At 37.7% G+C, this 11933-nt stretch overlaps 1 protein-coding gene across 1 annotated transcript; it reads right to left on the reverse strand.

Moving 5' to 3' along the window:
- Nucleotides 1-1155: 1155 nt before the first annotated feature.
- On the reverse strand, nt 1156-4594 carry LOC135464397 (uncharacterized). The gene is made up of 4 exons (XM_064741824.1): nt 4336-4594; nt 3568-4127; nt 1668-1759; nt 1156-1279 (listed from the first exon to the last, which is right to left on the reverse strand). Exons 1-4 carry the CDS (start codon nt 4592-4594, stop codon nt 1156-1158), a joined length of 1035 nt encoding a protein of 344 aa, XP_064597894.1.
- Nucleotides 4595-11933: the final 7339 nt, after the last annotated feature.

Below are 11933 nucleotides of genomic sequence, written 5' to 3' on the forward strand. Positions count from 1 at the left end.
ACTGTGGCACATGTCGCTCATGATCAATCCAACATATCTGGAGCTGTTTGCTTCCGTAAATCTCATGAATGTGTTGCTTGATTTCAGAATTACATTAACCAATGTAGTCTTGGTTGGGGAATTTTGAATTTAAATTTTAAGGCTACTTTGTAATGCATAGTGCATAAAATACATAGGTAGTACTTTCTGACTAGTTCATAAATTGCTCTAAGAAAAATATATCCATTTGGCATGTTTTGAATGCATGTGCAATCTAGGTGTTCATTTAGGTTCACAACTAAATATAGGCCTGTTAAAATGTATAGTTTACTATTGGTATTCAATGTTTTTGAAATATTTTGGACTTAATAAACCTTATTCATGTTCTTGTACATAAAGAAAGGTATAAAAGAGACGAAGGGATGCTAGATCTACACTTATACTGACAACTTATTCTTCTGTTTGCTTCCAGAAAGAATCTAAAATGCCTCATCATTGCTGTGTGCCTTTGTGTTCAAGTGACACTAGACTTGAGAGCTGTAAACATTTGTCATTTCACAGTTTCCCTTCGGACAAAGATTTGGTAAAAAAATGGTTTGTGAACATAAGGAGAGACATTGGTAAAGATTTTGCCATAAACAGACACACTCGTGTGTGCTCTTTACATTTTACAGAGGATTGTTATCCAAAACACCAAGGCATAAGACGTCGTCTTGTGAAGGACGCCATTCCAACAGTTTTTCATTGGTGTAAAGGCACCTCCACTCAGCATTCTAGGAGAAAGATTAAGAAACAGATTTCCTCAGTAGCATCCGAGAACAAGGAGAACAAAGCAGCTACAGGTCTTCAACAGTTTTCTGTGGAGGAGCATTCTTATTCCCGCCAATACACTGATGGGGCTATGTATACTATATATCCTACAACTTTGAGAAGATATTTGGAGAGCAGCAGTAGTGGGGATGACAGTTTAGAAGATTATGAACCTAGCGTCTCACCTGATAAAGCCTCTGTTTTACAGACCAATTTAAATCTGATGACACTGCGCTATGAAGAAAAGTTTACTTTGCTCAGATTTTGCAATTCTGACAGTGACATAAAGTACTATACAGGATTTCAGTCTTATATATCTTTATCATGTTTTTTTCAGTTTCTTCAGCCAGAATGTAATTTTTTATATTATGTGGGCACAGAGAACACATCATCTGGTACACCGTATGACTTATTAAAGAAACGTGGACCATCTAGATCACTCTCACCAATGGAAGAGCTCTTCATAACACTAGTGCGTCTTCGTAAAGGACTACAAGAAAGATTAATTGGTGATCTGTATAGCATATCTGAGGGTCATGTATCTAAAATTGTCAACACATGGATTATTTTTTTAGCAGATAGATTTCGATCATTACCAATCTGGCCAAAAGCTGAACAAGTGCGAAAGACCATGCCAGCATGCTTTAGAGAACATTATTCAACAACACGTGCTATTGTGGACTGTACAGAACTATTCATTGAACAACCATCTGCATCTGACTGTCAAAGAGAGACTTTCTCATCTTACAAACACCACAACACTGCGAAGGGACTCATTGCAATTTCTCCGGTAGGTCAACTTACTTTTATTTCGCCATTATATGCTGGGAGATGTTCTGACAAAAAGATTATTCGTCACTGTGGGCTCCTAGACTTACTGGAAGATGGTGATAGCCTCATGGTTGATCGGGGATTTGACATTCGCGAAGATGTTGAAAGAAGGGGGGCTTCTCTTATTATTCCACCATTTCTGCATGGACAACAGCAGTTCACAGATGAACAGTTAAAATTCTCAAGGGGAGTTGCAGCTGTGCGAGTTCATGTAGAACGAGCAGTGAGAAAAGTTAAGGAATTTGAGATCATTCGGAACATTGTTCCTATATCTTTGTGTCCAATGCTAGAGAAAGTTTGGCTTCTGTGTGGCCATTTGTCAAACTTTACAGGTACATTATTTAAAGGTTAGTAACTTAGATCAGTTAGCACTTTGTCTAAAGTAAACTGGTTTTAAAGATTAGAATTGCTTCTCGTTTGCTCGAACATCAAAGGGCTTTAACTGCAGCTTCGAGTCAGTAGGTTATCAGGTACTTGGCGAAGGTCGATGGTTTACTCCAATAAACTATGGTTTTCTTCAACCATACACTTCACGAGCCCTCATATGAGTAAAAAATTCTTAAGTACAGCATTATCAATCAACTAAATGTAAGTTGATAATAAGTAAAAAAAAATTATTTCATAATACATTGGCTGGCTTCAAGAAGTGAATTACAACAATTCAGGATTGGCATGGGATGGAATTGTTACATATCATGTGACACTGCGAACAAATTTTGTTTCACTTGGCTTTACTTTTATTTAAGGAAACTCATCATACTCAAAGGAGACATATACATGTACATGTATCATCACTTGCTCTATATAATAGATGAAGTTCCTTCAAACTCTCTTACAATTTGATTGAAAATGCTTCATTATTAGTATCATGGGAAAATAACAAATGGAAATGTGATTAACGAATCTATGGTATGTAGGCATATTTCTCCAGTCATACACATGTGCATGTAAATAGAGTAAATGATGACTGGACATTCTTGAAAAACATTGCTCCACAATATGTAATTCTGACATGGCAATTGAAAATGCTTAATATTTCTACAAATGAGTGTATTGGAGGCGATCAACAAAGCTAGGCAACAAATGATGGAAATAAATATCAGATAGCTTTGGGAGCATTTTGTTTTCAAAAAAGTGTTTGTCTTTTTTAATGGAAACAATAACAATATCATCTGGAGGCACAAACACCACCATATCACAAATATTTACACCAGTAATATTAAGCTGACCTTGAATTTGATAAAAATAATCATGAGTCTCAGACAGTTTCACCTCTCCGTCAACATATTTTAAGTAGAAATTATTTTCCTTAATTTGTTGACAAATTTTGACCTTCTTTTGAAACACACTGTAAGGGCACTTAACTTCTACAAGTTTCAATTCACTGTTGGTAAGCACAATTTTATCAGGACTAACACCTAAATATGGCATTTTGGGATTTATTATTAAACCTGCTGAGCAACTTTCACAGGGTTGGACTTCACTATACTTGGCAAATGCAGCTGACTCATAATCTACACCATGGCGGACACTTCTGCACGTGAAAAACTTCTGCTTTCTATTGAAAGTTGTTATTGGATTAGTACATGATTTTAGTCTACAGAAAGTCCCAAAGTTGGATGCCGTTATTCTGTGTTGGCGCTGGTCAAACCAAAACTTACTCTTACTCTGTAATCGAGTTTTCTTTTCAATACATCTAGATGTTTCAATATTTACTTCCACAATGGAACTGTAGTGTTGTTTCTCTGATGCAGTCAATTTAGTTGTGTAATCATCCACACTAAAGTTATATTCTGTTCCATTCATTAATTCAAAAAGTTCAGAATGAAGGCTTCCATCCATCTGCTGTTTAGGCAACACTGGAATACATTGATTGGTCCTGATGGTGTCTATGACTGGTAACTTAATACAATTGGAATCATATAAGTTAAGTTTCTGAATTTTTACCTGTGTCACAGTGCTTGCAAACTCAGGTACAGGATTATGTTGCTTCACACTACAACCAAGGTCCCCTTTTACTGGTCTCTCTGGGTCATGCTTAACAAAGTTTATGTCAGAAAAAAGCAGTGGTTCGTCTGTCACAGGTTTTCGGACATGCCACATTTGAAGTTTTTGTGTGCATGTCTTAGCATCTGGGATTTTGTTTATCCCTAGTCTGTACAGATCTATCAAACAATACAAAGTTGCCACAAGATGCTTACACTGGCCATCGATTCCAGCAGGGCACGAACAGGTTGACCACTTAAGCCTTCGACTGCCCTTGAAACAGATAAACACATTATAGGACAGCTGTCTCATGGATGCCTGACACTGACTACGGAAATATACATAATTTCCGTTTTTATTGCTGCTCAGTCGAGTAACACGACCTTCTCGAAACAGGTTCCAGCCTTCAACACGATGTCTTTTGGTTTCTACTTGAATGACAGACTCATCGATGTCCTCCAACAAAAATTCTTCTCCCCATCCCTCTTTCGGTGCTACTCTCCCTTGAAACCCAAGAAAACCTGAAACGCAGTTTTGACAAATTACCACATGACTGGGTTAACTTTTTCTGTTCTGACGTGTTACTTTACAAATATGATTGTAACAGCTGACTGAAAATAGCCTAACATATTAACACTGTCAGATCAATTAAGTCATTACAATAAACAGTCAATATAATATTAATGTGCCCAAAAGTAAGTAGAAGTAAAATGACCCCGTTTTCTATACCTTTACGCGACAGTGATGGATTTTGTGCCATAACATCTGTACATGGTGGGCAGTACCATCTTCCAACATCATTAACTTCACCCTCTTCCAGATCAACACAGGCAGGATGGAACCATTCGTCACAAAAATCACACTGGATCATTGTTCTATCAGGATCATCTAATTGTTTACATAAACAATAAAGGCGAGTGTCCTCCTTTCTGGTTTTTGCATCACTGATATCTTCAGCCACAGTTTGTTTCTTTCTTTTGCAATTCATGGCTCTAGGCGAACTGTTTAAACAAAATTAGAATATCATTGAAAAATGAATATAATCATACATGTATTCATTCACATTTAAATGAATAAGTCTACCTATCCATAAACTAAATTACAGCTGATAGGCCTATTATGTTTTAAAAGCTTACAACATGTGCATACATAAACAAGTCTCTACGGGATTAAAGTAAGGCGTATTACACTACAAAGCAGTTCTCGGGAGAGACTTTCCATCTTACAAACGCCAAAGTACTGCGAAGGTTAGAACATTGTAAATTGTGTTGTTGTTGTTGAGGCTAAGCTAGCTGGTTGTATTTTGTGTAAACAGTACTATTTTAAGTCCTATACCCTTCTCACAACCATTCAGTGAATCATTATAAACAGTTTGTCCTGTTAATTCACTTTACCTTGATTTTCTTGCGGCTTTGGAATGAAACTGGCGCCTGATAACAGAAAAAACTTAGAGACGGCCCGATGACCCCATACGCGGCCATGACAGTCGTCCGTGTACGACCATCCGCTAGGAGGCGCTGAACTGGAAAGTCGCGAATTCCTGCAGAGAGAGCCTAGAGAGAAGAAACTCATCTCGTCCGACGTTGATAAAAGACATTGATAAACCTGACAGGTGTGGTATTCACATTCGATTTAGAAGATCCTGACATGAAGACACATTAAGATACCTGCATGACGCCGGAGCTTTCTACCAACAGAATGATCTATTTTAAAGTTCATTGGTCAAATTGGGTATGATTATATAATATAATAACACAACGGGGAAGTCCGTGCAATTTCTTCACGAGAATATTGAGCAGTACCCACCCAGAACACGTTTTACTGGTTTACAAAGATTACACCTTTGGATGCATGCGCTGACACAGGACAGAGTAGCAGTCACGAAATCCATGTAGCTCAGCGATTATTACACAGCACTTAAACCCGATCGAACCACGGCAAATCATGGTTACTGTTCACTCGCCTATATCATGGAATGTCAGCGAAACTTTAAAATAGAGCTAAACGTGCATGTAGTTTACCATATCTGAGCAGACTAAACATACACATGTATAGTCGCCTGTAGTAAAGTGTCTATTTAGGCATTACGTATGACAGGGAGTTCACATTCGCTAAGCACCTGTTTCAAACATACGGAAAAAAGATATTTCCGTCGTATGACCACACACCATGCAGATTGCCTTGCTTTTTCAAGCTAAGCAGGGATTTATACGGGGCAAAACGACGCTTTGTCAGATCTTCACTCAAAAAAATAGATGAAAGAGCAGGGGTATTTCGAAACACTTTTCGTGCAGACAGCAGTTAAGTTCTCTTACGATACGTGGCAAATTTGACAATGATTTGATTCCTCTGTCTGCCAATAAAGTATGACCTTGATATGTCATTTTTCGAAATGTTTACATTTGGGCAATTCTACACACTGCATCTTCCGCACTCATTAGTAAGCAATGCAAGACCATTAATTCGCAAACAGTCGCGCCTGCTGTACTGCTCCGCTCTGTCGAGGGATATCTCTCAGTCTACTTTGAGTTCGTTCAGTTCAGTCCTTCTTTTACGTAGATCTGAATTTAGGTTTTGAACTTTCATGGTTAACTTTCCAATTTCATGATATTTTTCGATCAATTTATCTTTCTCGCACAGCTTTTCCATCGTCATTTCCCATCGATGTAATTTTGGCGTCGGTTTTCACTCATAATTTCCATAAGTTCTCGAGGCGTTGTTGGATACGTTTGTCAACAAGGCTTTCCAGTTTGACGGACTGGTAGGCACAGAATCAAATTAACTGGCTGACTGGGTGACATGTGACGGAATATTCCCGCGAGAATTTACTTTCTTTTGTTTTGGGGTTTGCAGAGATTTACTTCCAGCGCTTGCCAAATGTAGTGCCTTGGGTAGACTGACTGATTACTTTGTCCGTGCACACTTCAAGGGTCGCCATTTTGAGTGAAGCTAGTGCACACTCTGCCAATGTTACAAATATAAGCGTCATGTCCGACATTCATATACTATTCGTAGTCCAAAAAAGGCGTTCCAAGTCGATAATCGCAAGATCCATTTCCAAAACAACGTTTAACACCAGCTCCCAAAGACAAAGGAAGTCCGTGAAATCTCTTGACGAGGATATTGAGCAGTACACACTAGAACACGTTTTCCCCCCAAGTCACCTCGATGGTCTTCAGTCCAGTTATTTATTTCTTCACGATAGGCTCTCATGTAGTTCCTTCCGTCGATATCAGTTTACATTCTCATAGATCATAGCATCATTTCATGGTACCAACACTGCAAAATACCTCGCCCTCTCTACCAGTTGCAGGAGATTACATCGGTACGTCTGCACATTCCGCCATTTTGCGTAGGTGTATGATATATATTATATATCATATATTGGGATTTCTGTTAATGCTAGACAATTAAAGGGATATGACAGAGATTAATGTCTAGCATTTTACCGGGGTACAGACATGACTTGTAACTTCAATTTCTTAGCTATGATTTAATTTTGTTCCTGATTTTTTTCTTTATCATTCTTTAATTTTTATGACAAATTAGACGTGGTTGAGACTTCGTTTACTTGCCAGAATGGCGACTGTGAGAACACCAGACACTTACCAAAAAGAGTTATATGTTTGGAATTGGTGAGTGATGACTGCTTATTTTTCACCTGGACTTACCCATATTTGTGCTGAACTGTTTGCAGACAGTGTCATCTTTTCGTGGAAACTCGACATGTTTGCCATAACATCTTTTAAGTGGTGGGTATCCCCCACTTGAAATTCTGTTTCAGTAGTTTGTCCCCAAAGCGAGACAAGGATGGTTCCAGAGTTATCTTTCAGTTCAATATCTTTAACTGGAATGTCTTCTTTCTTTTTTCTTATGATTTTCGTTTGGTGGTTCCAATAAAAGACAAATTGATACAGAAGTGATAACAATCCAAGATTTTGAGTATCAATGTCCTAAATCCTGTTTTTGATAATCATACAGTATATCACAAATAGAAGGCTGCAGGACTGGTCCACTGGAAAATAGTATATTTGACACTAATATTGAGTTAGCAAGAAGCTACATATACACCAGGATGGTTCTTAATCAAATAATTTTGCATGGAAAGCATGAGAGGACAATTCAGTGAGACAATACGCAAAGTTTAGATATACACTGGAGAGTCAAATTCTTTTATTTATGGGCTTCCTCATTGATTTATGTAAGCTTTAACGCCATCTCACTCTTACAGTTTTCTATTTTAGATGCTAACCTGGGTGTCTAATAGTTTATTGCTACATACAGTATATCACTGAAGTGTACTATAGTCAAAATCCAACATACTGTGTGATACAGAATTATAGAGTAGACCACAAGAAATGCACCAATTAGAAGTGCTTAGAACATGAAACTTGTTGCTTTTGTGATTCTCCTCCTCATTTGCTCTCTTTTGTCTGATGTCATATGAAATGAAGTACACTCGGAGATAAGAAAAGTTAAGGATGAATGAATGAATGAATGAATGATTATGGCTTAACGCCAAATCGGCAATATTTCAGACATGTCGTGGCGAGAACAAGGTGATAACATGAGACGGTTAAAATTTTCGACACGATAGTGAGAACATCAAAAATAAAACAAAAACTTCGGACATGTTTAAAATCACATAAGAAAATCCCAAAACAGTTAAAACTCGAAAACCAACACATCTTAAAAACTGTACATCTAGAAATCTATATGTATATAACTATATCTGCAAATATTTATGACAATTAAAATTATGTTTTATGATATAGACCAATAGCCTTTAAATAATTTGTAACAACATCGCCAACGATGCTGTCAGATAAATCATATATACAGTTGACTGTAGAATCTCTCCCGAACATGGGCAAAGCCCACACACAGTCAACTAAGATATGTTTAATGCCATATTAAGCATCACATCCAACACACTCGGGAGCACTGCTCCCATCTAAGATGAAATTGTGTGTCAGATGAGAATGCCCAATACGACACCTCGTTAAAACTACTTGGTCTCTACGAGACTTTTCGCTAGTATAATTATTATACCCAATGACAGGATGAATGGCATGCAGTTTATTGTAAATCGGCCGATCCCATTCACCCTGCCAAAGGCGACGAATATATTTAAGAATATTAGACTTAAAATCATTGTATGGTATTTTAATTGTTGACAAAGGATTAGTAAGGGCAGCTTTAGCCTCCCTGTCTACGACTGTGTTTCCATGGATACCAGTGTGACTTGGTATCCAGCAGAATATATCTTTACCTCTTTTAATTTGTTTTCTATGTATAGGTAATATTTCGAGAACCAACGGATTTTTAAATTTATTATTCCTAATTGCCAAAAGGCAAGAAAGCAAGTCGCTGCATATCACTGCCCTCTGGGCATGCCCAGAAGAAACATATGATAAGGCTAAAAATATAGCCCTCCCCACTGCAGAAAAGATTGACGAAGAGGATGGAAGGCGAAGAGAAGCAAGTCGCTGCTCTAAGACAGCTACAGCTGCAACTCTGTCCCCATCTTTTGACACATCAGTATATATAAATTTGTAATTCGAATACTTAGCTTTAATTTCAGCAAAACCTTGCTGAATTATAAGAGGATTTGTATTTGATTTATTATATTTACGTAGATCAAATATCAATTGAGATTGTGGGCGAAGCCACGGAAGGAACTCCGGAAAAGAAACTGGGGCTATGTCCCCAAGTTTACTGTTAACTTCCACAATATGGTCCCTAACACGAACACCGAACGAAGGATCTTGTTAGGACGTATAGTATATTTGTCTACATCTAATGGATTGAAAACACAATTGTAGGCAGGGTTTGTTGGATGAGCTTTAAGCTTTGTAGCATGTTGAGCGCTCAGTTTTATACGCCTGTGATGTAAAGGAGGCTCGCTAGTCTATACGTATAATCTCTCTGCTGGGGAGGTTCTCAGACTGGTGATGGACAGGATCAAAATAATTGAGCTTTGATTTCGTAGCGGAATCATAAATGATGGATCCACAGTTCAGTTTTGTCCTCAACAGAGAAAATTAAGTAAAATGGATTGGTCAGCACCCCAATCGGTGCTAGACACGAGCTTAATTATATCGAGAGCCTTTGTTGAGGGGACCCAACCCGTACTTTAAACTACGACGAGATAAAAAGTGAGATATAAATAAAGGTAAACATCCTTTAATTCCCATATGTGAAAGGTCTTCCAAAAAACCATATTTCCATGTGGTGTCGTAGGCCTTTTCAAGGTAGAAAAATATCAACACCACATGTTCGTTATTAATGAAACCATTTCGAATAAAAGTTTCAAATCGAACAAGGTGATGTTTAGGTAAATAGACCTTGACGAAAACCACACTGAATATTAGATAAAAGCTTGTCGGCTATGGGACGGTAATTATTTGGATCGGTATGATCCTTACCCGGTTTAGGCACCGGGATAATACACGCCTCCCTCCATGATTACGGGAAATTACCAGTCGTCCAAACCACTCAATCAAAAACGGCTGATTATAATCTTCCACATCATTAGAAGAAAAGGGCAATTTTATTTTCTCCTTTTTTTTTTAATAACCTGAAACTCAGCAGTGTAATTCTCTGCAGAAGATTTCTGAGATATCCTTTCAGCTAGTTTATTGGGTATATCAGACGGAGATGTTAATAAGGTGTCACCACTTCTTAAATGCTGAACTTTGGCTTTATTATTTTTGCCCTTAACTCTCTGAACCATATTAAGGACCTGGGCCCGTATTCATAAAGATTCTTAAGATTTAACTAAGAATTTATACTTAAGTATAGAAGTTACTCTTCGCTAAGAAAATATTTAAGAATGCATTCATAAAATTTCTTAACACGATTCTTAGAGAAGAAAATACTTAAAAGATAAGTTTTTCTCAAACGCGTGTCCCGTAGCAACGAGAGAGGTCTCTAATAATAAAGATAATTTTGGTACATGTTAATGTCACGTGAGCAGCAGACGACATTTCGATGTAAACACAATCTGACATGGAGAAAAAAAGGAAAAGAAAGCCGAACTGGTGAAACGACGAGTGTTTGAGCCTCGCCAATTACATGGCACAATACAAGGACATACTGAGGGGCAAGCTGGGTCCAGGATTGACCTCAGAAAAGAAAAAAAACTACATGGAAGTTGGTGACGGACAGGTTGAATGCCTCGTTCACAGCCGTCAAGCGGTCAGAAGAAGAAGTGGAGAAAAAGTGGCACAATATTTTCTCCCAAACCAAATCGGAAATCTCGGCCTACAAGAAAGCGCAGTGTGCGACGGGTATGTAAACTTAAATTATTTTATGTAAAATATTTAATTGGAATAGTGTAACGGTATTTTATAATTATAAGATTAGACCAAGTCTCACTAAACTTTAGTTTTGGGAGTTATTTTCTGAATAATCAACCGTCGAAACTGCCTTTGAAAACTAATCCAATTCAACCGTTTGTACCCGGAATTCGAGAGCTGTCGGCTCGATTATCTCTCATAAATGCAGCTAAACATTGACTAGGATTTAAACATTGTACTAAAACAAAAATGGCACAGAGTATAATTAAAACCATAGTTCTTATTTGAAGTTGAGGGTATATGGAGTGTAGTGCACTGGAAAAAATAATATTGCAATGATCAAAGTGAAAGACACATTAAATTAGGATGATGAACTTGGCCTTTATTGACTAGATTTTTGTAAAGTGAGTGAAAGCAGTTCATTTATTAAGCTTAAGAATATTTATGTACGAGGAAAACTGATTTATTTAAATTAAAATGCAAATGTAGGTACTTCTCCAAACTGTGGAGACTAGATGTAAAATTATCAATGAGCCAGATATCATTTTTATACCAAGCAATACCACAGACAAAGACTCATTCAAATAGACCTATATTTCGATTCATGTCATAAATGAAATTTTAGAATATGTGAGGATTAATCTAATAACCAAGACGTCGTTAAGTATGGCATAAAACAAATCATGGGCTGCCGTGGCTCAGTTGATTAGTGCGCTATGAACTGGGCGCCTCTCACCAATGCGGTCGCCGTGAGTTCAAGTCCAGCTCATGCTGGCTTCCTCTCCGGTCGTACGTGGGAAGGTCGGCAGAAACCTGTGGATGGTCTTGGGTTTCTCCCGGGCTCTGCCCGGTTTCCTCCCACCATAATGCTGGTCACCGTCGTATAAGTGAAATATTCTTGAGTGAGCGTAAAACACCAATCAAATAAATAAAATAAATCAAAACAAATCACTTTCTGTGTATTACATAAACAGTGATTTATGCATTATATTCACCTAGCAAACAGACCATTTAACCTGCCCCAAG

This window comes from Liolophura sinensis, chromosome 4, assembly GCF_032854445.1.
Source record: "Liolophura sinensis isolate JHLJ2023 chromosome 4, CUHK_Ljap_v2, whole genome shotgun sequence".
NCBI lineage: Eukaryota > Metazoa > Mollusca > Polyplacophora > Chitonida > Chitonidae > Liolophura > Liolophura sinensis.

Coding starts and splice junctions, on each gene's coding strand:
- LOC135464397 (XM_064741824.1), bottom strand. CDS start 4,594: ATGAATTGCAAAAGAAAGAAACAAACTGTGGCTGAAGATATCAGTGAT. Junction 4,128..4,335: donor TCCATCACTGTCGCGTAAAG/GTATAGAAAACG, acceptor ACTGCGTTTCAG/GTTTTCTTGGGTTTCAAGGG. Junction 1,760..3,567: donor TTGCAAGCACTGTGACACAG/GTAAAAATTCAG, acceptor TTGTCCATGCAG/AAATGGTGGAATAATAAGAG.